The sequence below is a fragment of the Rattus norvegicus genome, chromosome 7 (assembly GCF_021556685.1).
Source record: "Rattus norvegicus strain SHRSP/BbbUtx chromosome 7, alternate assembly SHRSP_T2T, whole genome shotgun sequence".
Taxonomy (NCBI): domain Eukaryota; kingdom Metazoa; phylum Chordata; class Mammalia; order Rodentia; family Muridae; genus Rattus; species Rattus norvegicus.
In genome coordinates, this window is record NC_141540.1 from 120,418,470 (window position 1) to 120,445,336 (window position 26,867).

The 26,867-nt window shown below is 51.8% G+C and overlaps 1 protein-coding gene across 34 annotated transcripts in view; it reads right to left on the reverse strand.

The window, feature by feature from the left end:
* Positions 1-516: 516 nt before the first annotated feature.
* Positions 517-26,867, reverse strand: part of Pla2g6 (phospholipase A2 group VI) — a 39,940-nt gene continuing 13,589 nt past the window's right edge. For 7 of the 34 annotated variants that reach the window (XM_087557654.1, XM_087557655.1, NM_001270796.1 and 4 more), the window contains 14 exon segments: positions 24,746-24,961; positions 23,680-23,863; positions 20,092-20,279; positions 18,728-18,824; positions 17,695-17,877; positions 17,123-17,231; positions 13,927-14,005; positions 10,575-10,738; positions 8,900-9,050; positions 3,659-3,795; positions 3,167-3,321; positions 1,919-2,086; positions 1,433-1,506; positions 517-1,221 (listed from right to left, as the gene is read on the reverse strand). In XM_087557654.1, the coding sequence (XP_087413780.1) occupies positions 1,077-1,221; positions 1,433-1,506; positions 1,919-2,086; positions 3,167-3,321; positions 3,659-3,795; positions 8,900-9,050; positions 10,575-10,738; positions 13,927-14,005; positions 17,123-17,231; positions 17,695-17,877; positions 18,728-18,824; positions 20,092-20,279; positions 23,680-23,863; positions 24,746-24,961 (2,050 nt within the window). In that variant the 3' untranslated portion in view covers positions 517-1,076. 34 annotated transcript variants of the gene reach the window in all.

Genomic DNA, 26,867 nt, shown 5'->3' on the forward strand with positions numbered 1-26,867 from the left:
GGATGCCTCCTACCCAAGGCTCCATGCCTGGGAGCCCCTGTCCTGTTATTTGTCCTATATGGGTCCTGTCCACCCTACAGGTCTGGAACACACACCCTCTTGCCAGAGCAAGCCGACACACCCTGGAGGGAAACCATATGGAAGACACCTCTGCTCTGACAGGCCTCATCTCTGCTTGGGACCCAACGCCTCGAGGGGGTCCCTGCCACCTAGCCCCTGCCTCCCCTGTCCTGGGGATGGAACCCAGGACCTCATACTCTCCGGGCAAGTACTTGACCACTGAGTTGTTGCTCCAAATGGCAGCAAGGATGACGTGAACACAAGTCCCACAGACTTGGGCATCACTGCCCAGCTCTAGGGGCCCCATAGGTCTCCCTGGGCAGATGAGCCAGGCACTATCTCTGCTTCTCTATTGTCCTGTTACATCAGGGTCAGAGAGAGGTTGCCCTGGTCATGTCTGCGGGAGCGGGGCTGGGAACAGCACATCCGTACGTGGCACACATTGCACAGGTGAACTTGAGTGTAAAACCGTTTATTTCACAGTTGAGGTGGCCTTGAGCCCCTCCCCACTCTCCTTCCAGAGAAGAGCATGTGCACAGGATTGACCTTTGGGAGCTAGGAGCGCTCCTTGTGGGGCGGCTGCAGGGTGGAGAGGCTGCAGGTGCGAGGGGCAAAGTCGAATGGCGGAATGGCGCTGGGTTTCATTAGCCTGGATTTCACCTGATGACGGGGTGGAACCCCATTTCTCTAATCCCTGACATCAGGAAGTGGGAGAGGGGGTGGGCAGCAGTGGCCAGGGAGCCTGGGAGGGCCCTCTGGGCACACTGGCCCCTTAGTGTTGATCTCTGATATATGGGGTAGTAGATGGAATCAGTTGTCCTTCATAGTCAGGGGAAGGGGCCGAGGGAACTCTGGGCTTTCAGCCTGGAGTAGTAAAGTGCGGATGGATCAGGAGAGGTGCCTCATGGGGAACCTGTTTGCTCCGAGCCCTAGTCTCAGATGGACATGGAGCGGCAGGCCAGCCTGGCCCGCAGTGTGCCAGGCGGCCCGGCGCACTCCTGCCAGCAGGGCCGGGCTCAGGGAGATAGCAGCAGCTGGACAAGCTTCTGGAACTCCTCCCGGTGCTCATAGATGTAGACCTCGGTCTCCCAGAGGGCGTTGACCAGCACTGCATCACTGACCTCGTCCAGCATGATGTCTGAGCCTAGCTGGGGGTTCAGCCTGTGTGGGGAAAGGAGGAGACAGTCACCTGGAATGAGTCACGCCAGCCTGGATGTGGACAGGAGTTTGGGCTAGGGAACGGAAGACCATCGGTGGCTGGCAGGTGTGTACCCATGAGTCTCATCAGATCATGGTGGGCACAGGCCTCTGTCGGTGACATGTGGGTTGGTGGGTCTCGCCTGGGTGGAGTCAGGCTATGCCTGAACCTTACCTGAAGTACTGGATACCGACCATCTCACACCAGGCCCGGGCACGATCCACAGCCCGCCCATCTGGATCTGTGCACTGGAGGGAAGCCGTCTCAGTAAGGCCAGGTCACGGTGCCCTGGTACCTACCCTCTGGGCTCTGGGCCCTAGGCATTTATTAGCAAAGTGACTTTGCCTAAGTCCACCTCTCTGGGCCCCAGTGACTGGCCTAGCTGTTCAGAGTCCATCCAGGATCACTGAGTAAGGGCTATGACAGGGCCCCTCTCCCCCTTACAGATTTTGTCCATTTGCATTCTGGCCTTCCATATAGCTGCATGCAGTAAGGAATCTGCGGTCAAAGGAGGTTCCACTGTGGAACCTGGTCAGCCTGGAGCCTGAGGCTAGACTGTCACCTAGTGCTGGCTGATGGGTGGACACAGCAGTGTGTGGAGGCCTTGGTCAGAAGTGGAGACCCCAAGAGAGGAAGCCCCAGGGAAGGACACCAACTCACACAGTCCACCACCATCTTGCCCAGTTCCTTGGCTCCAAAAACAGTCTTGGCCAGTTCCCAAGGGTTGCTGGGACGAAAGACATCTACACAGGTTACAGGCACTTGAGGGGACTTTCCTGTCCCCAGAGACACGACTATGGAGAGTTTCTTCACCTTGTTGCCCTGGCCCTGGGATGAGCAGGAAAGGATAGTCAGAGAAGACTTCGCGCAGGTAGGGATAGGAGTCAGAGAGAGGCTTGGCTGGGTGCAGGGCTGAGGGGCAGAAACAAGGCCTTGGAGCGGGAGTACAGGCAGATTCCAATCCTGGCCAGGCCCTGCAGCTGCTCCCTGGGAGAACTGGGGTGGGCATCACAACCACTTCCTGGGACAGGAGAGGGCCTGCTGGGCCACATGGCAGGGACTAGACACTGAGGCTGAGCCGACTAGGGGTGGCCTTACACTTGCTCAACCAGCCCTGCTGCCAATTTGCTGGGTGACCTTGATGGAATCCCCTCCCACTTGGGACCCCAGCTCCTCATCCTAATAGCTTCAACCTAGACTGCACATGTCTCAGGCTGCTTGGACTCCTCAGAATGCCCACTGGGACTTTCATGACTGTGGAAGCCAGCAGTGCACACTGGTCATATGCCTTTCAAGTATGGCACAGGCATAGGACCCTGAGTCCCCAGGGCACCAACATGGACACTGTCACTAGCTGAAGATTAGAAAGCTGAGGCAGGATCAGATTGCCCACCTCCCCTGACACATGGGCCTTGTCACCCTGCTCTAACAACTTGGGTGAGGGCCACTGCCTGTCCTGGGTTCACTGCGGCTGCACTGCCTTGAACCCAGGGGCCTCAGGATAGTTCCAAGCTCAGGAGCCCTTCCCCAGTTCCCAACCGTCTCACACAGGCCCTCCTCCTCCTGCCTCTGCAGGGTGCTCTCCCGGAACTGACACGCCCAGGAGAGTTCTACGTGTGGAGTCTTCAAGTAGGATGTAAGTTCTGCAGGGCAAGGGTGTGTCCCAGCTGGGTAGCATAGCCTATGCAGTGGCTCCTGGACTAGTAGCAGGTGCCGGCCATTGATCTCAGACTTCTGTATACTCAGCATGCATGGGACCTCAAAATTCTTCTAGCAGGGACACGGCCCATCAGATGGACCCCTCAGGAGATATGATTGCTGCTGAGTGTTGAACAGGCAAGAATATCAAAGCTGTTCTCATCCACGGTGTGTGGTCATGTCCAAACCGTGACTTGAGAAGACTCTCACCTTGCGGATCATATCCTGATTGTACTCATGGATTTCAGTCATGGCATCCAGTGTGGGGTTGTTGGCCAGCAGCCCACCATCCAAGAAGCGTCCATTGGGCCGGAAATAGGTTGGGGCTGCCCCACTGCTCCGGGCTGCCCGCCATACTAACTGGTCTAGGGGTGGAGAAGGGGAGTAGCTCAATGACATAAGGCCTGTCCCTTCAGATCTCAGGGTGGGTAGGGAAGTTCAGGAAGAAGGGGAACTAGGAAGTCCCTGGAACCAGGACCCACAAGGCCTTGCTGCTGGGTTGCTATCCCGATGAAAGGCTGTGTGTCACTGTGGATGTCCAGGGGCCCCTTGAGCTCTCTGAGGCCTGACAGGCTCCAATGGCACCCGCCCTTAGCCAACTAAGACCAGGGAAGTGATGTGGGTGGGGAGGGCGTCTAGTGCTTTGTCTGTACTCTCCAGCCCCAGGGCTCCAGTCCTTCCACCAACTCGCACAGTGCTGACCTGCAGGCTGGGTGGGCGGCTTCAGGTTAATGTTTGGGGTACAGCGAGGTTCCCGAACGGCCTCTGGGGCGTCGTAATTCCGGAAGAGGTGGAGCTCTGCTGGCTGCCGGTCTGACAGTGTCCCTGTCAGCATCACCCTGTAGAGAGCAAAGGAGGAGAGCTGGTCCAGCCACCCATCATCTCTTCAGCAGGCTCATGCCCTAGCCCTGTTCTAAACGGACTCTTCCCTGGCTGGCCCGTCACAGGCATCTCTGTAGACTGGGCAGCCTCTTGAAGGGAACTGGGCCAACCCTGCCCTATCTACTGACAGAATTTCCTTCTATCCTATAACCCCATTCAGGAAATTCACCCCAGGAGGTTACCAGGGCAAGAGCAGGCTGCACAGAGCCACTGGGGGCAGCATCTGTTGTTAAAATAGATGACCAGCAACACCAATGTCCATCAGCTTGGCAGTTGCTATAGAGCTGTGGCACCTTACTCTGAGGGTGCTGTGTGACTGAAGAAAAGCTAAGGTGGCACTTACTTGGGGGACAGTGCCTTCAGCCTGCTGCGTTATTTAAAAACAAACGGAGAGATGTAACTACTCACCTGAGTAGAGACCAACCCTGGAAGTTCCCTGGGAGGAGTGGGCAGATTGCAGCTCCATGATACTGGGGTGGGGGTGGGGGTGGGGTGGGGTGTGCTTCCCACTGTGACCTTTGACACCTTCCTTTATGTCTTCTTTCTACTATCCTTTCAAGAGCCCATTAAAAAGTCATACCCCTCCAACCCCCAGAGAAAGCTCAGCAGTCAAGACACTTCCTGTTCTTTCAGAGGACCTGAGTTCAATTTTCAGAACCCACATGATGGCTTACAACCATCAGTAACTCTAGACCCAGAGAATCTGACGCCCTCTTTTGGCCTCTGCAGGCACCAGGCGTGTCTACATGCACAGACGCGCATGCAGAAAGAGCACTCATAAACAAAATAACTGTGTGAAGAAGGTTCCTCCTAACCCCGTGACACCAAGAGCCTGGGCACAGACCCTTGAGAATTAGCGTGTGTTCAGATCCTTGCACAGTCCAGGTTACTGTGAGCAGCAGCTAGCCACCCTGTGTAACTAGTTCTAACTGGATCAGCAGCCCAACACACGTGTCGGTGAATGATGAGAATCGAACCTGGGTCCTCTGGAAGACTGGATAGTGCTCTAACCACTGGGTCATCCCCCAGATCCTGGTTTTAATCTTTTGTTGTTGTTTTGTTTTGTTTTTGAGACAGGGTTTCTCTGTGGAGCCCAGGCTGTCCTGGAACTCACTCTGTAGACCAGGCTGGCCTGGAACTCAGAGATTCCCCCTGCCTCTGCCTCCAGGAGATACAAGTGCTCTAGTTTCAGTGCACCCTGGGACTCTGGTGCACATGCCCCCTCAGCGGTGCAGCAACACACATACTCAAATATCAAAAATGAATCTGCTTTACAAAACCCAAACTGTCAGACCTTGCAAGCAGGTTAAACTGTTGGTAGCCTCAAACAGGCCACTGTGGGAGTCTTCAAGAGAATCAGCAAACACTAAACTCAGGCTTCTAAAGTCAGGGTTTTCAAGCATGCTTTGTCACACTAGATAATTTCACATTTTCAGAAATATTTTTTTCTTTTCTTTTTTCGGAGCTGGGGACCGAACCCAGGGCCTTGCGCTTGCTAGGCAAGTGCTCTACCACTGAGCTAAATCCCCAACCCCCAGTTTTTAGAAATATTAGTCCTGTGGGTTTTTTTTTTTTTTGTGTGTCTTTCTAAAGATGGCTTTAAAATACAGGAAAATGTCTGGGTGTGTAGTTCAGTGGTAGAGTGCTTGCCTAGTTGAACGAAGATCTAGTTCAACTTCCAGCACCACCTTAAAGCTTTGAAATCTCACAGGCCCAAAATCTCAGCAGTAGGGACAGGAAGGTCCAGGGCCAAAGTCATCCTTAACTGTCTACCAAGGCTAGGGCCAGTCTGGGCTATATGAAATGATGCCTCAAGATAAAACCAACCAACGAACCCAGAAAACTAATGATAAATGGGGACCTGAGCTGTTGAATGTCTCTTGTTCTCCACAGTGTAATACTCCTAGTCAAGCTGGGCCTCTTAAGTTAAGCACGCACTAAACACACATGGAAAAGGAGTACGTGAGTTTTGAAGAATTGGAGGAGACTCAAACTCTAAACTCAAATTTTTAAACTGTGGAGGAAGAGGGGAATATGAAACCAAAAGACAGCAAAAGAACTGCCTGTCTAGGAGCTGTGTGACCTGAATGAGTATGGCCTCCATAGCTCAGGTATTTAAATCCTTGGTCCCCAGTTGGAAGACTGTTTTCAAAGATTAGGGGGTGTGGTCTTGTTGGAGGAGGTGTCACTGGGGGTGGACTCTGAGGTTCCAAAAGGCCGTGCTGAGTCTCATCCCTCACTCTTTTTGCCTGTAGAACAGGATGTAAGCTCTCAGCTACTGCTCTAGCACCAGGCCTGCCACCTTGTGGACCATGTGCTTCCTGACATGATGGTCATGGGCTACACCCTCTTAAATGATGCCAGCCCTAATTAAATGCTTCCTTTTATAAGTTGCTCTGGTCATTGTGTCTCTCACAACAGATGAGAAAGTTAGACAGCAGATAAAGGTTCTCTCCCATCCTGTAGACCAACTGCTCTCCCCACTGACTTCTCTGCTGTACAGAAACTCTCTATTTTCATGCAGTCCCATCTGTTGATACTTGGGGCTAGTTCCTGTGCTGTTGGTAAAAGTTCTTACCCATTCCAGTATCTTGAGGGGTATCCCCTGTGTTTTCTGCCAGAAGATTCAGTATTCCAAGTTTTAAGTTACAGTATTTGGTTCACCTTGAATGGATTTTTGTATAAGATAAAAGATAAGAATCTAATTTCATCTTGCAGGTGGATATCTAGTTTTCCCAGTACCACTCATTAACAGGCTGTCTTTTCTTCTGAAGCATGTTTTTGCCACCTTTGTCAAAAATAAAATAGCTTGCTGTTTGGTTTCTGAGTCCTCTGTTCTGCTCTACTGCTCACTTTTACAGCACACCAGGCTGCCTTTATCACTGTGGCTCTAGCACAATTTGAGGCACTGTCCAACCTCCAGCAGTGCCCTCACTCCCTACAACCGCTGTGGCTATTCATGGTCTTCTGTGAGTCTATAAATTCTCCATTTGTCTCTTCTAAAACTGCTGAACATGACATTGGAATTTTGAGAGGTCCTGCACTAAGTTTATTAAGTCAAGTTTGGCGGTTTGGACATTTTCACAAATTAGTTCTCCCAATCTAAGACTATGGACTGTCTTTCTCCCACCTTGTATCTTCACTGCTTTCCTTTTCAATATCTCAAAATTTTCATTGTAAGCATCTTTCTCTTCTTTGATTAGATATATTCCTAAATACTTTCTTTTTACAGTTATTCTGAATGGAATATTTCTCCTAATTTATTTCTCTGAGGGTGCACTGTTCACATAAATAAAGGCTACTATTTTTTAATTGATTTTGTATCTGCAATTTTACTGTGTTTATTAGGTCTAAGAGTTCCAGTCAACTCAGTGGGGTCTTTTAAGTGAACAACTGTGTTGTCTGTAAGTAGGGATAGTTTGACTTCTTCCCTTGCTGTTGTTTTCTCTCTTATGTCTTTCTCCTGTCTAGTTGCTGTGGGAGAGGGGGCAGGAGAGGGGACATCCTCATCTCGCTCTTGAGTTTAGAGGAAGACGAACGGTGGCCTCATTACAGATAAACACACTAGACTTAGGAAAGAAACAGCCGTGTCCAACAGAGCAACTCAGCAGACCCTCAGAAGTGACAAAGGGAAGGAAAAGAAATATCAATGATCCAGCAAGACAGAACACCACCAAACAAACTTACAGGAAACAGAAAAACCCACTTCTATAGTAACCTTAACTGGAAACAGCCCCAAAACATCCCTGAAATCATACATACCGATGGACTGGATCAAAAAACAAGAACCAGCCAGGTATGGTGCTGCACACCTTTAATCCCAGCACTTGGGAGGCTGGGGCAGTCAGATCTCTGTTTGAGGCCAGCCTGGTCTACAGAGTGAATTTAGGACAGCTCTGTCTCAAGAAACAAACAAACAAACAAAAAAACAAACAAAACCAAAACAAGAACCAACTATATGCTATCACCAAGAAACCCACTTAGCCAGTAAGTCCAAGGCCTAATACCAAAGGGTGGGAAACAAACCACCAAGAACACGGTGTGTAAACCAGCAGGGGTGGTTATCCTGCTGCCAACAAAGAAAACCAAACCAGAACTAACTAGACGTGATAAGAAGAGACACTATATATTAATGAGAGGAACAGTTCATCACGAGGGTACGATTGTTAGTACTTATGGGTCAAACATTAGAGCCCCCAATTGCATAAACAAATAAAAGACCACACGGGTCCTGAGATAACAGTGGAGACTTCAATGTTCCGCTCTCATATTCAAGCTAGGTCTCCTAAGCTTAAAACAGATAAAAATATACTGTGTCTCTGGGGCACTGCAGACCTGGCCCAGCAGAGATGCCTGATCCTGGCCATGGGGTAGGTGTCAGCTAGGCCAAGCATATGCACCCCTCTTACCTGGCACACAGGAGGGCTATGTGTTCAAGGCTTGATTAACTGAACGAGCCAAGACTTGTAAGTGCCAAGGGCTAAGAATCAGCACATGGTAGAAATTTGGACCTCAGTTCTCTACCTGGCTAGTTCTTGTTTCTTGATCCAGTCCATCGTTATGTTACTATAGAAGGGGATTTTTCTGTTTCCTGTAAGTTTGGTGGTGGACTGTCTTGCTCTATCCTCCAGCCCAGTGCATGAGGACCAAGGACCAACTCCTCTGAGTCACACCCCTTCCCCCTTTTCCAGCTTTATCTGGAGGCTGGAGCACTCTGCTTCGTCCTGGACAGCTCTCTTGGGTACTGGCCTCTCAGTCTTCTTGCTCACGTGACTTTCTTTTAGCCCCATGGTGTCCGTGAGAACAAGTCTGTAAAGTACCCTGACAATATCCCATGAAGGGTGAGAGGTCATGAGACCTGCCAAAGTCACCCAGCTGGCTTGGAGAAAGGAGGCCCCACTCTCTCCAGGAAGCTCCAGGTTCGGGCCCCTCCCAGTGCCCTCCTCCCCATGCATGTGACAGTCTCCCCATGTTCTCAGGAGGAGCCCCTCATCTAGATGGGATGAGGTGCTGTCCTGCTCCTCAGAGATGGGCAGAGCAGGAAGAGGGAATATGGCTTACTTGGGTTTCTTGACATCTGTCATCTTGGTGTGCTCCCCAAACTCACGCTTCAGGAACTCCTCCAGGGGCCCAGACTCATAGGGCCGTGAGCCCCGAAACACCTCATCCTTCATACGGAAGTACACGCCACGCATATAGGCCATGGATTTACCTAGGGGAAGAGATGAGGAGCTGGGGAGACCCCAGGATGATGTACAGGTCCCCAGGGAAGACAGCATGCTAAGCACCCACAAGCTTCCATGGCAGCACTCACAGGAGGTAGTGGAGGAAGGGTAATCTGCCAAAGGGCTAACGGAGGGGCTTCCAGGCCCTTCTATGAAGCCGACCCACACAGGCAGAAAGCCCCATCTCAGGATTCTCTATCTAATTTGGTATTACTAAAAAGGGCCTTGAAGATAGAAAATTGTACAAAGGCTGGTCCCAGCTCCCTGTCATCATAAAAGAACAGCACTGTCCTCTGAGCCTGTAGGCCAGACAGGTTATGGGGAAGGAGATATCCAGTCATATTATAAGTTCCCTAGGGTCTGGGGTGTGCAAACAGAGGGACCTGATGAAGCAGGACTTGTGCCTGTCTGAGGCTGAACTAAGCAGCTTTTTCCTCTCCTGCCACAGCTCTGCCAATCTGAAGATAGGCTGGGACCTCTGCCCACTCTGCAGGAAGCAGACCCCATACCCTGTGGGCAGAGTAGGTCCTGAGGTAGTTCTCTCACAGGAGGCTGGAAGGGACTCCGGGCCTCTGATATCAGGGGAGAGCAGGGCTGACTCCCCGAGGCCAGCACTAGCTCTGGTCTGATGTTCAGTGTGATCTTCTCTGGCCCTCAGACTCCCATGTGCTCACCCCACACGACTAGGATGACAATGCCACACAAAAGAACCATTTGACAGTCGACTGCCACTGATGACAATCTCGCCTGCAACTTTCAATGGGGTAGATGTCCAGAGCCCCACAGGAAATGGTTCCTGACAGCTTCTGGGGAAGCCTGTAGGCTGACCTCACAGCCTCATCCTAGGGCCCAGCAGATGCCCAGATGTCACTATCTTACCAGGAGCTTTCTGAAGCCATGCCTCAGCTCTGACCTCAGACCCAGAGCCCACAAGCTCTCATGCTACCCTGAGGGTGGAGGAAGGGGTCTCCAAGGCTTTGAATCACCAGGATCCCCATTTCAGCAGATACTTTAGAAAACACGGAACCTGGTCATCCGCCAGGCAAGGGATGCCATTTGGGGAGGTGGAGACCAGGGACAAGGCCTACTGGGATGCAACTGAGCCCAACTCTAGGAATGTCCAACCAGCCAGCAATACACAGCTCAATCCCTCCCCGGAGGAGCTGTCAGGCCACCTGGATGGCAGCACTGGCCCTCCATGGCAACCTCAGTTAACCAAGTGCTGCAAATCTGCAAAGCTACATGAAAGGAGGCAGGTTGGTGGCTGTGAGGTGACGGCCTGAGACTCCCACAGATGTGTCTGTGGCTCTGGCATCCTCTGATTGTCTCCAGAAATGTCTGTTCCATCCACCGGAGCAGCAGCCAGCAGGGTCTGTGGCACTGCCTTTCAGGAGCGCGTGCTTGGAGGTGGATGAAGACCATGGATACATAACAGCCTCCTAACTTACTCCGCCATGTATGGGCAGCTGGCCAGCCCTACCCATCCCACAATGCCCCAGGGCTATGCTCACTGTGTAGAATGGCCAGGGCCAGGATGCCGCCTGTGCTGGTTCCTGCCACCCAGTCGAAGAGGTCCTTGGTAGCCACACCTGAGGCCTTCTCAATGGCAATGAGAAGCTGGATGATGACCAGGCCCTTCACGCCCCCTCCGTCCAAGCAGAGCAGGTGGTCATGGCTGCAGTGAGGACAGCAGTGGGCCAAGAGGGTGTCATGATGGCTCTCTTAGCCTGGCCTGAGTGCCCTGAGCTTGTATACAGCAGGTATACATGAACAAAGCAACAGAGCCTGTGAGGAGCCTACTAGCAGGCCAAGGCAGGGGAGAAGAAAGCTTCAAGTGTGCAGAGACAAGATGGCTGGGGCCAGATAGAGATCAGGGTAGGGACTGGGGTGGGGGGGGGGGTAAGGACTGGGATGAGGAGAGGGTAGGAGGCAAAGCCAGAAGTCAAGTGAGGAGCAGGGTCAGGGGCAGTGAGTCAGCTGCAGGCCTGACCCAAGGCCTGTAGGAAGTAAATAGGAAAGAGAAAGAAGGGCTGGTTCCCTCCAGCAGGGTCAGGGATCACTCCTCAAGAGAGATCAGGGAAGGAAGTGGCAGGGAGGCAGGGAAGTCTGTGATGAGACCAGGGGAAGGGCAGCTAGCATTAGCTCACTTCACACCAGAGCCCCTCAGAGGAGGCTACACTCTACTGTCCTTATTATCTTGGTAAGAGGGTCAGAAGTCAGGGGCATGGTATAAAGTCGCATATGCTTAGTTTCTGAGTCACACACTAGGGGGCTTATCCAACCTCTACGAATGCAGTCATAAACTGAGTTGAAGCATAAGTGTGTGATTTTGTTGTTACACAATCACATGGTTCTTGTGCATGACCCCTGTAGATGACAATGTCATGACCCAATGTGAAAAGGTTGTACATTCCTGTTAGAACCTGCCCGGTCCACCCTAGTTCCAAAGATGGCAGAAAATGCAATGGTGCCAGGCCTTTATGGATGTGTCCTGGGGATACTCGTACGCTCAACCCTTCCTTTTAAGCTCATTTCTCACCTCAGTTTTATGATTTTGTTATGTTTTTGGTTTTATGAGACGATCCTCCTTCCCCAGTCACTAGAGTGCTGAGGTTTACAAACCACTGCCAAATGTGACCATTGGCTTTAACTGTCAGCTTGACACAACTGAGAATCACCTGAGAAGAGTCTCCACTGGGTTAGCTGCTCAGATCTGTAGGGGAGGAGGAGCCCAGCCCTCTGTGGGCAGCACCATCCCTTAGGGAGTGAGTCTTGAACTCTATACAAGTGGCAAAATCAAGCTAAGCACAAGCAAGTTGAGCATGCACACTCTAATTTCTCTGGGCTCTTGAATGAGGATGCAATGTGACTAGTTTGTTTGAAATTCCTGCCTTGACTCCTCGCAGTGGTGGACTGTAATCTAGAATTAGACCATGAAACAAAACTCCTTTCTCCCCTAAGATGACTTGTCTGTTTTACTTCAGCAGCATCAAAAAAACAAAACAAAACAAAAACAAAAACAAAACAAACAAACAAAAAACAAAAAACAAAAAAACAAAAAAACAACCCCCCCCCAAAAAAACTAGGTACCCACCCAGTGCCAGCAGGACTGGCTGGAGCAGCTGTCCCAGCCCCAAATTCCCTGGCCTGCTGCCCTCCAAGGCACTGTCCTTTGCTTGTGCTCCACCTCTGGACACAAAGCCCCAGGACAGGGCGGCTGGGCTCTGCATGGCACTGCATGTCAACAGGCATGAGGGGGAGCCAGTGAAGCAGGCCCATGTGACGCTCCTTTAGGAGTCTCTAAACTAGACATGTGGTCACTCAGTGAACTCGGAGAGCAGCAGGGGCAGCAGCACAGATGAGGGAAGTCTGGACAACCCTGGTCAGAAGGGCTTGAGGAAACAGGCAAGACTCAGCTATAGGCTTGGCCAGAGCAAGGTTAGCCTGTGACTGAAGCTCTCATTCCCCTGTGGGTCCTCAGGATCTCCTAACTCCTCACATGCCAGCCCAGCAGGCACACCCTGCCTACTAGAGAATCCACCTTTTCCTCTTCTTCTGGTCAGGGCTAGTCCTCTCCCCTGGGGTACAGCTGCTCTGCCTGGGCCTCTGTGGACGTTCATGCATATGTACAGACATACGGAATGATGTATGGTTGCAGGAGGCACTGTGGAAGCAAGAGCCAGGATGTTAAAGGAGTAGGTGTGTTTCCGGGTCATGTGTAAGCAGTGACCATGGAAAGAAGGGGGCTTGTGGGCCACAGGAGCAGCAGCTGTGGCTGATGATGGTCGTGATTTCTCTGAGGGCCTGCAGTGAACCTTGGAAGGCCTGGCAGAGCCTTCACTCTAACTCACCCTGTGTCACCTCACCTCTCAGACTGGAAATCTGTTGTTCCTCCCAGGAAGGCCTCCAGCAAGAGGGAACCAAGAGTGGATAACAGTCTGTGATAACAAAGGGAGGCTGTGGAGATGGCAAGTCCTTGTCATGGCCACCAGGAGCACTGGGCAGCGCTTGCCAAGGCCTGTGCCTCAAGAGCAAGACTTGGAAGTACTCAATGGTGGTGGGGCCTAGGAATTAGGATCCTGACAGGGATATTAATGCTATGCTAGGAGTGGGTTCTGGCCCCTAGCACCAGAAAGGAATTCTCTACCAGTCTAGTAACTCAGGTTCATAGCCAAGCCCACACCTGCATATCTCCTGACTTCTGTTCATTTTTTCCTGTAAGTTGTAACACTGTCCAAAGTAGTGACAGAGCAAGAGATTTGTGGAAACCAGAATACAGATATAGATATCGTGTATCGTGTGTGTGTGTGTGTGTGTGTGTGTGTGTGTGTGTGTGTGTGCGCGCGCACACACGCTATCCCAGCATTTTCTCTTAATGCAGGCAAGGGTTGGACCCAGGGTACAAGACCTATGGCTGGGTGTTTCCCCTGGTAGGACCTGGTGACCATGAGAGGACCCAGTCTCCATCACTCTGTCCGCCTCCCAATCCCACGTCTTACCCAGGAAATACCACCTGGGAAGAAGTGACCATGGAGGGAGGAAGGTGGGTAAGGAAACCAGCAGCAGCGAGAAACAGATGCAGATACCTCTCTCCAGAAGGGATTCAGGCTACCTTCTCCCCACAAATAGCAGTTAAGGAAAGACAATGAAACCACACTGCTATAAGCCCAAGCTCATCCAGCTGCACGGCCCTGTGCTGGGACAGAGGGGACATCATCTGCCCCTAAGGAGTTGTCACAGGCTCCAAAGGCTTGGGCCTCCACCATGATGGCTAGGAGGAGCTCCCAGCACAGGGTGGGGACGAGGGAAAGCCCGCTGAGGGCCTCGGGTCTAACACACCAGGCTGGTCCTCACCCCACATACCTTCGCTTCTCATCCCTCATGGAGCTCAGGATGAACGCTGGCTTCCGGGCTCGGGAGACGGGCATGAGGTCCTGAAGCTCTGTGGGAATAGGGCAGGTTATCCTGAGGCCAGCAGCTCTCTTCCCAAGACCCTGTGGGTCTCTAGAGAAACAGAACTGTGTCCCCCCGTGGGGTGCATCTCCCCATGGTGGGTCCTATCCATCTATGTCCCCACCATCTGCCTCCAGCCCCAGGATAAAGCTGAGCTAGGGTGTCACAGGCCTGCTAGGCAAAGGTGAGCTGGGATGAGGGAGACCACTGCTTTGGGAAGGCCTCCCTACTTACCTAGCTAGCTCTCAGATACTCATACATCTGCTCCTATGACCCTGCTTGACCTCCCAAGTGTGTCTTGTGGTCTGTCAAAGCCATGCTGCTGACAGCCACCACACATGCCTTGACCACAGTCCACAGACCTCAAAAGGACTTTATTATTGAGGACACTACTCAGGGCCAAACTCCATGGATGAGGGGAAGCATCCCAGTTGTCCATACCTCGGACCTCCCTTCTCTTTGTCCCAGGTCTAAACACTTCCTCCATGCCTCTGGGCTCATATCCACCCATCTGCCCATCTGGTCCTCTGTGTACTTCCTCCCAACCCTTGCCCCCGCATAGCTGGGTTGACAGCCACTGTGCAGAGACTAGAGGCAGCGAGGCAGGAAGGTACCAGCAGTGGCTCCCGCAGCAGGCACATGCCACAGAGCAGACAAGGTACACATGCAGGAAACTGACCAGCAAGGCAGCTGATGGTGCCAGGGACAGACAGGTATAGGGAAGGTGCCTAGGCCTGGGTGTGCAGCTCGAGAAAGGGTGGAGGTGGGGGACTAGAACTACAGTGGGACAAGGCAGGCTCAGCAGCTTCTTTAGGCACAGGCATTACCCATTCACCGCCACACCCCAGGCCTACCATCCAGCCTGGTTTGAGTGACTGCCTGCCTGTAAAACGGAGAGAGAAAGATGGTGTGCTGGGGGATTTTAGCTTCTTGGTCCTCCAGAGTTCTAGGCCTGGCTAGGTTGGCTTGGCAGGAGAGGCCTGGCTTGGGGTCTCTACCTCCACAGTTAGTGAAGTTTGGCTGGTTAAGACTCAATCTGTTTAGGGACTCTAACTTCCAAGCATCGTAGGTCCCTGAGTGGGCCGGGACACCAAAGACCCTGAACAGACCCCATCTACTCTGGAACTGTCTTTAAGGGCTTTAGTGACACACAGGGGTTAAGGTTGACTGCTTGGTCACCTTAAAAGCCTGTAGGAAACTAAAGGAGCCAGCAGGGGGCGTATCAAGGCTCTTGTTAGACAGATGCAAACAGTGTGAGAGTTAAAGTCAGTGGCCAGGCAGCTCCCTCACTACTCACCCTTCCTCTCAGGGAAGCAGAGGCTGTGACAACGCTCACCTGAGAGGTGTCATGGGAAATGACCCCCTGAGCATGTCCAGAGCATTTGCTCAGGGATGATGGACCATGGAACCTCACCCAGTGACCCAGTGGGCATCAGGAGCCGTGGGTCTTTTGGTTGCCTACACTGGCTAGTAACGCTTGGCTCTCCTCCCTTCAACTACTGCAGCCTGAAGCCCTGTTCCTTTCAGTGGGGGCTCCTGGGAGTCAAAGCCCAGACACAGCTGGGGAGGAGGGAGGGCAAGCAGCAGCCTACCTAGGTTGTTTAAGCTGATCGTTGGAGGCTGAGTTCTGTCCAGGGAGAAGAAGGGGTGAGGTCCAGCTGCAGAGCTCTGCTCCGTGGAGACCCCTTGTATGAATGGGAAGTGGTAGTCGGCCCCCACCGTTTTCAGCAGAGTCAAGAGCGCCTTCCTGGTAATCACTTGTCAGGGTTTGGGAAGGAGAGATGGCACAGGGCAGACATATTGTCAACATCAAGTGAGGCTCTCCTCACACATGGTCCCTATCTAGCACATGGTGACCCGGCTGGGTGAGTGACTACTGACTGGGGTGTTAACAGGTCAGCTACATTAAAGCAGCCTCCTGGCACCAGGGAAGGGGCTGAGGACTGGGGGATACAGCAGGAGGAGGCCAGAGTCACAGGCTCAGTTCTGTCTTTCCTTCTACACCAGCTGAGATTCAAAGCTCCTAACTCCATGGTTGGCAGTTCTCAAAAATGACAAAAGCCAGAGCTGGAGAGATGGCTCAGTGGCTAAGAGCACTGACTGCTCTTCCAGAGGTCCTGAGTTCAATTCCCAGAAACCACATGGGATCTGTAATGAGATCTGATTCCTTCTTCTGGTGTGTCTGAAGATGGTGACAGTGTGTTCATAAACATAAATAACTTTTCTTCTTCTTCTTCTTTTTCTTCTTCTCTTTTTTTTTTTTTTTTTGGAGCTGGGGACCGAACCCAGGGCCTTGCGCTTGCTAGGCAAGCACTCTACAACTGAGCTAAATCCCCAACCCCATAAATAACTCTTAGAAAAAAAAAAAAAAAAAAAAAAAAAAAAAGCTGTCTCTTTCGGAGTCCCAGAGGATGAGCCAGCCAATGGCACTAACCCTACTGTACAGAGGCGAACAGGGAAGGACGCCATGACTAGCAGCAGTACCTTTGCTGGCATCCTTGGACTTTATGTCTTTTCTATAGGGTTGGTTCTGAACCCAGGGCTGGGCACAGCTGGAGAAGGGAGGTGAAGAGAGAGAAGAGGGGAGGGAAGAGAGAGAAGAGAGGAGAGGAGAGGAGGGGAGAGGAGAGGAGAGAGAAGGGCCCATTTAGGTTGTTTAGGTGGAGGTGAGGCTAAGCTCTCTGTTGGGAAAAGGGGTCAAACAATCAGGGCCACACCCACACTGACCCCGCACTCCTTCAAGCTCTCCAGAGGCAATCAGTGGATGGGGCAGCAGTGCGCATGCGACTCTGTGCAGGCCCCCAGCAGGTATGAAGCATGGGCACGTGTGGCATGCATGGCGCATGCAATGGCATATGCTTGTTCTGCTGCTGCAGACCTGACCCAGCCCACCCTCACCCTGAGCACCATGCCCAGCAAGCCCTCGATGGGCCTGCATCTACTGTGCCGAGCCGTCCATGGGGAAGAAGATTCCCTCCCATAAGCTGCAGAAGCTCCTGGCCACTCAGCTGGAGCAGCTGGGCCAGTGTGACATCTACAGTTGGGACGCCCTCCTTGGTCTCAATGCCCTCCCTGAAACTCTGGCACCAGATTGCAGAGTACATACGCTTGCTGATCTTGGAAGCTATGAATGCAGGAGTCTCCCCAAAGTCATTCGGGGTGTCTACTTCTGCCCCAAATACAATGAGGGCTTTGACCATCTCCATGTTATCTTTCTGTTGGGAATGGAAAGTGAGAAAAGTAAGCAATTCCCTGAGACCCCACCCACAGCTAGCCACAGGGCCTCCTGACTGCCAATGAATGGTGCTTGAAGACTGGTGCCTCCCAAGACCTCCAGAGCATCCCTCTGTCCTTCCACGGGTCCTTAATGTAGCTGACCGCTTCCTTCTGTCTCAGGGTCCCTCCTGTACTCTCATCTGGGACTAAGAGGACAGCACGTTGTGCTCTCTTCTCTAACTAAGATCAGACTGCTGTCTCGTCACACCACAGAAGCGTTAAGGGCTGGTGGTCTCCTAACAAAGAGGCTGTGCCATGCACTTTGGGCTGATGATGTAGCAGTTGGGGAAAGGAGAGTGAGCGTGAGCTGAGTTCTGTCTCTCTTGTTCCTCCCACACCCCCACCATGGAGCAGTTGGGGAGCTGGGGGAGCCAGCACAGGGGCCATGTGCTGCAGGCTCACCGACATGGCCAGATGCAGTGGTGTGTTCCCATGCTCTCCTCGGGCACCTGCGTTGGCCCCATAGGTCAGCAGCACCATGACACAGTCAAAGCGGTTGCGCGTCACCGCCACGTGCAGGGCTGTGTTCCCCGAGGCACTTGTGCTGTCCACGTCACAGCCCCTCTTCAGAAGCATTCGGGCCATCTGGGGACACAGACCAGGTGGGTGCTCAGGCCGCAGCCCCCTGAGCAGTCCTCCAGTAGGAGCAAAGAGAAGTCCAGAAGCAGCCCCAGTTCTGGGAGTGACCCTAGACCTTAACCCACACACACCAGCTCCCCAGGAACTGAGTGACAGTTAGGTGAAGACTGATCTAGAAGCTCGTGGCCCTTTCCTAGAGCTGCAAAGGCTTCTCCAGGCCCCGTCCCACAAGCACCAACTCCCTGATGTATCCATGGGATGTGTTCCGGGTCTTTCATGGTATACTGGCTCACTCTGAACTGAGACAGTGGGGAGGACAGTGCTGAGCCCAAAGCCCCACCAATCCTCCTGCAGTCTGAGCCTGGATCAGTCACTGCGGCCCCAGCATCCCAGCCCTCACATTGTCATACCTCACAGATGTTTCAATGAAGGAAGACATCTGAACAAGCTGGTGCCCCACAGGGGTAGAGGTCTTACCCTCTTGTCTGTCATATATAAGTATGACCAGTGTGTCACACTTTTCAGGAGGACAGAGCCACTGAGGGGCTTCAGGAGAAACCTCAGCCTACGTGGCCACCAGGCTCTTTGGGGGCTGCATTGCCCAGTGGCCATATCACTATTGTCACCTTCTTCCTATGAGGCACAATTCTCCACCATCTGAAGCCAGGCAGCAGGACCCCCAGTCACAGAAGAAGTAAAGAAATCAAGGCCACTAGCTACTGAGCAGCAGGACTTCAGTTCTTCCTGGGCTTGTCTGTCCATACACCCTTGTGAGACTTGTCCCCAGGTGCCACTATCTTCCCCCCAGGAGTCTCCTCTGGGCCTGTCCTGCCCCTCAGCTGCTGGCTCTGCCTACCTCAGCGTTCTTGGCCCAGTGGAGCGGGCTGGCTCCATAGCGAGGATCCTTGCTGTGGATCTGGTTACTGTCCATGCTGATAATCATTTCAGCACACCTGAGGAGAGGCAGGGCAGGACAGTGAGGGGACACTGCACTAGCCATGGCTTGGGGCTTGTCCTACTGATTAGGGAGGTTACAATACAACCAGCTGGCCTGACATAGACTTTTTAGATTGCACGTGTGTGTGTGTGTGTGTGTGTGTGTGTGTGTGTGTGTGTGTGTGTGTAACACACACACACACACACACGGTAAATATAACTAAACAAATTATATTAAAGTAAAAAACGACAAATCAAATGAGAACAAAATAAGAAGTCAACCTATATGCTGGGGTAAAAATCGAAAACTAAGGTCAAGTGTGACTGGCATTGTGTTTGTAATCCCAACATTGAGGATGCTGAGACAGCAGGATTTCAATTTTAGGTCGGCCTAGAGTACATAGCACAAGCCTCTCTCAAAAAGAGTGAGGTAGGAATGGAGGGGTTGGTTTCCTGGCCCTGGGAACTTCACTTTATAGATTCAAATAGCTATTTCTCCAAAGAAGACAAAAGTGGCCACTGGGTCTCGGACAAGCTGTTCAACCTCGTAACCAACAGGGAAATGCAGACCCAAACCTCTGAGATCCCATCTCCAACTGTGAGAGCAGACATGGTGCTGGGAAAGAGATGCGCCCCAACACTGCAGTCTGCAGTACGAGAGGGCTGAAGGCAGGCAGGGCTCCTCTCATTCACCCCTCAAGGCCAGTGCTTAGCACAGAGCCAGCGTGAGAACCAAGTGACCCATTCCTTTACTCACTCCAGACCGTCCTGCTGGGCAGCAATCTGCAGTATTTTACCTCTTTGATTCTCTTCCAACACAAATGGAGAACTCCCTGGGCCCTGAGAACTCACGGCAGAGTAGAGAATAGTCCTGGACTCCCTAAGACAGAGCCTGGTACCCACCTCCTGTGGGCTGTCAGCTGGGAAGAAGCAATGTGCTAGACACATGGGGTCTTGGGCCACCATGGCATCCCTGGCCCTTAGCACGCATGGCGGCTGAGTACTGCAGACCTGCCAAGCCTCAACTCTGCATCAGACTTGAGAACTGGCACATAAGAGTAGGGGCACAAAGGCTCATGGTCAGAAACGTGGGTGCTTTAGTGCAAAACACTAAAGGTCTGTTCTTTGCACAGTGTTTGTGGACTTGGGTGTGAAGCCATCACAAGAGTATCAGGAGCTTTCTTCAGACCAATGCCCTTGGCCAGTTACCTGAGGAGGCTTGAGGAACCAGGGCCTAGTCCCTGGCCCTGCAGGGTGCTGGGGGTCATGTGTGGTGAGGCTTACCCCTTCTGGGAAAACTTCATGGCTGTGTGGATGGGGAAGCCACCGGGCCCCATGATGTTGCAGCGGGCATTGCAGAGCAGCAGGACACGCACCATCTCCTGCTTCCCCATCTGGCAGGCCAGGTGCAGCGGCGTCAGCCCTTGGTTGTTCACCTGGTTCAGGCCGGCTGAGGCATTCTTTCCTAGGAGCTGACAGGACAACACGGGTAAGCACCTGCCTCGCTTCTCTAACCTCCAGGGGACATCTTCCTCTGGACGCCAAAAGGGAATAACACTTGCCTGTGAGCATAGGGGAACAAAAGAAAGATTGTAAGAAAGCCTGACCAGTGAGGTCAGTGTGTGGGTGTGGAGCTGGCCTAACTGTGGCTCAAATGAACACTTCTGAGAGATCTTCACCCAGGCACACACCTGCAATGGTGGTACTGGGGAGGCTGAGGCAGAAGGTTCAGAGTTCAGAGCTAGTCTAGACTACATAGCAAATTCCAGGCCAGCCTAAGCTACATGAGGCCCTGTATAAGAACAACAAAAAAAGCCTTAGGTTTTCTAGATGGAGTGTTTCTTGCTACCCACCAGTGTCCTGTCCTCGTTAGTTCTGTCAATTGACATAGCATAGAATCCTGTGGGAAGAGAAGCCTCAGCTGAGGATGGTGTGGTCATGCTAGCCTGGGGGCATGTCTGTGAGGGACTGTCTTGGTTACTAATTGATGCAGGATAGCCACGCCCACGGTGGGAGGTACCATCTCTAGGTAGGTGAACTTACACCTAGCTAAGCCAAGCCTGAGGAGCAAAAGAGCAAGCCAGAGAGCAGCAGTCCTTTAAGATTTCTACCTCAGTTCTTGGTGAGTTCTAGCCCTGACTTTCCTCAACGACAGATTGTGATCTAGAAATGTAGATCGTCTAAGTTCTTTCTCCCCTCAGTTGCTGTTGGTTAGAGTGTTTTATTGCAGCAACAGAAAAAGAATGGGAGCACTGTCAGTCCTGCAGAGTATCTTTCTGTATGCAGGGATTATATTTTCAATAGAAGGACTGAACAGGGCCCAGTGGCACACGTGAGTTTCTGAGTCCAGTTCCTGTACTTTCCTTCCTGCCTATCCAAACCCTAGGTCCTTGTGTCTTTTGTATGAAATGGTTATTTTGCAAAGAGCCCACACAAACCCTCTGATGCACTCTGTTAATGGGACCTGCTGTCTCCCAGGTTGGACGTGAACTGCCTTGCATCCTAGGTAGCTGGGATGACATTCTGCATGCCTCACCGTGGCTGCAATCATCTCTAGATGACCTCTAACACCCAATGTAATGCAAACACTAGATCAACAGTAACGAGGGAAGTTTGTCTATACACAGATATAACTTCCCTATAGGTACTAAACTCCCCCCACAGGCACCAAGAGAGCCACTGCACTAGCAAGAAGTTGAAAGGCTTCTGTCCATTCACTTAGGCTCACTGACAGCTCACTGGGTATAGCTGTGACTTGAGGAAGGCTGTGACCCAGCAGTGGAGAAGGGGCCTGCCAACATGGGGGAGCCTAGGTCAGCCCACCCCGGGCCCAGCTTGGTGGCCCTCAGTGGCCACATTTCTTCCCTCTACTGAACCTCAGTTTCTTGTGTGAAGAAAAGACAGCAGTGCTCTGACCCAGGGGAGCATTCTGAGAATTGACTAGAATACAACCACTTAGTGCAGGCACAAGCCAGCATAGTCAGAGGACGGGTGTGATACATGACCACTGGTCAGGAATACCCTCCTCCTCCAGGCAGCACTAGACTGCTCGGCACTGGACAGAGATCTGTTTTCTAGGACAACCCTGATGCTAAGCAGAGAGGAGAGAAGGAGCAGGTCAACTATCTCACTCTGGATAATGAAGCACAAGCTGAGGGTGTCTTTCCCTTCTACGGTGGCTTTTCAACAGCATCTCTCCATCTACTCAACCATAATCTAAAAACACCTTCTGGGGCTGGAGAGATGGCTCAGTGCGGAAGTGCACTGGTGGCTCTTCCAGAGGGCAGAGGTTTGAATCCCAGCACGCTCACATGGCTTACAAGCAGCTGCTCCACTCCAGCCCCGGGAGATTGGTCACCCTCTTCTGGCCTCTGAGGGCACTGCACATATGGTATGCACAGGCATAAATGCAAACAAAACACTGCCCCCACACGAATACATTTGAAAAAATTAAAATGCTTTCTATCCTAGTACCGAGTGTGAAGTGGAAACCTCTGGTTTCCTTGGAAAGTCAGTTATGTCAAATAATGTTTGGCTGGGGATGCAGGTGAAAGGATGTTTTGCTAAAGCAAACGCATGAAAGGACACATGATGTTAAGAAGGAATATGTATGGCCCAACAGACAGTGGATGGTGCTGGCTGGTATTGGTCCACCTTGTCATTCTTTACTGGTCATCGCTTGTAGTGACTTCATAGAAAAAAATGAACCAAAACCTCTGGTGGTATTCTGGCTGTTTCTTGACACTTCTGCAGACTTGGGCTGACTGGCAGAGTGAAGTGGAAGTTTCTGGATATGTCAGCTCATACAGACACACATGGAGTTTTTCTGAGGCAAGGCCTTGGAGGACACATGATGTTTGGAGGAGTATAAATAGGACAGTGACCATGGGCTTGCATAGCTAGCTTTGCAACACTTCATTGATCGTGTGTCTTTGTCGTCGCTGATCTTCAGTTGAGAGAGGTACGACAGAGAACTCCTGGAGTCCCTGCTTGTCCTGGTCACTCCTGCTGACTTGTGCCAATGTTTGTGCTAGGTCGTGCCACCGCTACTGACTCATGTTTGCTACCCTGACACTACTGACCTGGACTGCTGGTGTCCTGACAACTAGAGACTCAAATCGCCCAACAAACTACTTCTGAACAGCACACAGCTGAGCCTCCTGGCTCCCTCTGATCTACCTACTGCTGCTGATTCATGAGTGGTGTTTGCGAGTGGACTGAGCCGCTGCTGCTGTCCCTGCCGCCGCTGCCACGACTGCTGCCGCTGCGATTCATGTGAACTGAATGAACAGCTGATATCCTGACAGTACAGATTGGACTTGGTCCAAAGAACTATTTCTAAACAAGTGCACTTCTCCTATATCCTAATAACCTTTCTTTTCCAGTCCCTCTGGTGGGTGGTGGGCTAGAAGGGAGGTTAAAGCATTTACGAACCCTTATTAAAGCAGGCTTTGGAACACTGAAGCCTATAGGAGTGCCTCTGGCACAAACCCCTACACCAGCTGGGGCAATCTGAGTGCCCACAAATTAGGTCAAGTCTCACTGCACCATAAGCCCTCCAGGCAGGGGCTGACCTGATGCACCCAGCCCAGGGGCTAGCTCTGGGTAGCTGCTGAGCTCCATGCCTGACTAGAATTTCTGTGGAGGTCAACTCACTGAGTTGGAGAACTTCTGTAGCCAAATACACATCTCCCTCCAACTGTCGCAGGGTGGGGGATGGAGTTGTGGGGTGACAAAGGAATTTAGGCTCAGGAATCGAGGATGGATGAGGGAGAAGACCCAGAAAGACTCATGAACTTGAGGTCCCAAGTCTAGGTTCCAGCACAAGGAGGTGCTTGGTTGCTCAGTCCCCGGCCAGCACCCAACACTCACCTGTAGCACCTGGGGATTGTCCCCTTGCACAGCATAATGGAAGGCGGTCTCTCCTTTGTTGTCAGTGACATCCATCTGGGCGTGGCAGTACTGTACCAACTCCACCAGAATCTCACTGTCACCCTTGCGGCAGGCCAGATGTAGTGGGGTACAGCCCTCCTCATTCTCTGTGCTGTTGGCGCAGCTGTTGAAGGGTGGGGGGGCAGTGAAAGGTAAGTGACAGGCAGGGGACCAAAGGCAGGGATGCAGAGAAGCCAGAGTGCAGGGGCAGAGTACGTGTCTGCAGGTTCTGGCATGATTCAATTCAGGCTGCAGGGCATTCTAACCACCTATGGGGAGATGTACCCTAGGGCCATGCCAGCATGAGGGGACAAGAGGATGACAATACGTGACACAGAGAAAAGGCACAAAGGACAGAAACTTCAGTGTTGTGAGCAATGCACTGAACTTCTGTGCTTCAGATTATAAGATGGGACACCTTGGTCAGATCTGGCTCACAGGTTGTTTTTGTCTTTTTAAATAAGGTCTTGTTCTGTAGACTCACTGATCTGCCCACCTCTGCCTCCCAAGTGCTGGGACTAAAGGCATGAGCCACCATGCCCAGCTTGGCGAGGTGAGCTAGAGTCCAGGGACTGAGCAGAGGAGTATGGAGCAGTCAGCCAGTGACTTGCAAACACAGCCACGGTGACCTCTTTGGGGAATTTGCTGATACAGCATTGGGTGGATGGATATAAAAGAGTTCAGAAAAGCTACCAGAAAAACAGCAGAGCTTGGGAAGGAGCTTATGACTGAGCCCCTCGTCAGCCCTCTCCTCTGAATAGCCTCTCTCTGAGATGACTGAGTAGTTAAAAGAATGCACTTCCTTCTGATTTCAGTTCTCAGGTTATTAAGCCATTGCCATGCTTTCCGTTTCTCACCAGGCCATGGGAAGAACAAGGGCCAGGTGTGGGGACTCCGGTCCAGCATGCAGCATGTGTGCTCCACAGGGCTGACCGACAGCCAGCACCACACCCAGCAGCCTCGGCCCTGGCCCCCATGCAGCATGCACACTCACCCGACTGCTCACCTGATGATGCGGCTGTGATGGAAACACTCCCGAATGCCAAGTTCCACGGCCAGGTGCGTCACTGTCCAGCTGGGGTGGTTCCGAATGAGGTCCGTCAGGTGCTGCAGCACCTCCACATGCAGGACCTGCACAGAGCTCTCATAGAACGGTGGCAGCTGGGAGGAATACTGCTGGAAGTTCACCAGGGCGTCTGCCTCTGACTCCAGTTGGAAGAGTCTGCCACCAGGAGAGAGGCCACTCAGGTGAGTCATGGAGGACAGAACCTGGGTCAGCTCAGAGGCAGTGCCTAGCATAACCAGACAGCATCTCCCAAACGGGCTACCCTCTGCCTGAGGCTGCAGGCTGATCCCCTTGTTCCAATACCACCCTCAAAAATGGGGCTCATGGGGCTGGAGAGATGGCTCAGTGGTTTAGAGTACTGACTGCTCTTCCAGAGGTCCAGAGTTCAAATCCCAGCAGCCACATGGTGGCTCACAAACATCTGTAATGAGAGCTGATGCCTTCTTCTGGTGTGTCTGAGAACAGCTACAGTGTACTTATATATAATAAATGAATCTTTTAAAAAAAATGGAGTTCACTTTGGACTTACTTGTGCTTGAGATGTTTCATCTGGTGATTTTATATCTTATTTAATGAAAGCTATGGACATGAAAGCCACATCATAGTCCCTCCTAATTTGATTGTCACATCCAGGAGCCTCACTTTCAAACTCTGGCTCTTTGTATATGGTCAGAATTGAATAAGTGTATTTAGCCCAGATGGCCAGCTATAGAATACTGTGGGTTACAGCTCAGCTATCTATGCAGTGACTATTACACAGCCATCAAAGTAGTTTAAAGGGATAGGGACGGGCTGGCAAAATGACCCAATGGCTAACGGTATCAGCTGCCACCTGAGTTCAATCCCAAGGACCCACATAGAAGAAAGGAGCTGACTCCCCAAGGTGCTCTCTGATCTCTTCTCTACACTAGGGCATGGGCACATACAAAATAAGTAAAACATAATGAATTTTTAAAAAAGAGGGAGATGTTTATTTTGTAACGTGGAAAAAGCAGGATATAAATAATATATAACCCAAAGTGATTTCAGCTATGCACAACAGGCAGTGAGGGGATGTACCAAAATTTGTACAGAAGGAGAATAAACCTAACAATACTATCCACTTCTCTTCTTTCTAAACGTCTCAGTGAGCACATGCACTCTTCTCCTAGTCAGAAAACAAAGTCTGTTTATCTCAAAAGAGTTGGGTTGGAGTCCAGTTGCTAAGAAACTGCTGTGTGACTTTGGTAAGCCTCTCCCCATCTCTGAGCCTCCTGTGAAACTTGAGACAAAGACTGAGGGCACTAAGGGGTGGTAGGAATTCACGAAGCCAGACACACACTGTGGCCTGCAGTCCTCATCATGACTCTCAACCATCTGGGCTTTGTTGCGCACCTATAGAGGTGCAGAAGCTGCTGCCCCTGGTCCAGACAGGGCTGAGAGAAGGCTGGTCCGCTGCAGCCAGCCTGTCCATGCCGGACAAGGTTTTCACCAGAGCAACTGGAGGAACAAACCCAGTGTGGACGCCCTGCTCTTCAGAGTGTCTGTTCCTATGGGGAGGGCAGCGACAGGGAGTCCTTAGAAGAGTAGGAGGCAATAAATGCTATGAAGACACCAGCAGCAGCACAGAGCATGGGGAGAGGAAAACTGGGCCTCAGCCCTGGTACGTTTGGCTTTTTCTCCTCCTGTCCATCAGATGCTGCTGGTGCGGCACCACACGGCACAGCACGAAAGCAGGAGTGAGCTGGGCGCTCACGTTTGGCTACTCCCTTATGTGTTCTATTTAGAATGGCATCTGTCATGGAAGAGGGTACAAAGTTCAGTGTCATCGTAAGCTACAAGACAAGCATGAGGCCAGCCTGGGGTACATGAGACACCGTCTTTAAAAAGCTCAAGTCAAGGCTCTATAGTCTATAGACCAGACAGTGTTGAAGAGAAAACTAGCAAACGGGAAGAGAAGTTTGCAGGAAATAGGCAGAATCAAGTGTGCAGAGACAATTAAAAAGGGGAAATACAGGAAGGCGAGGAAGAAGCATAAACCATCAGGAGGGCACCAGATGCAGATAGGAAAAAACTAGATGGA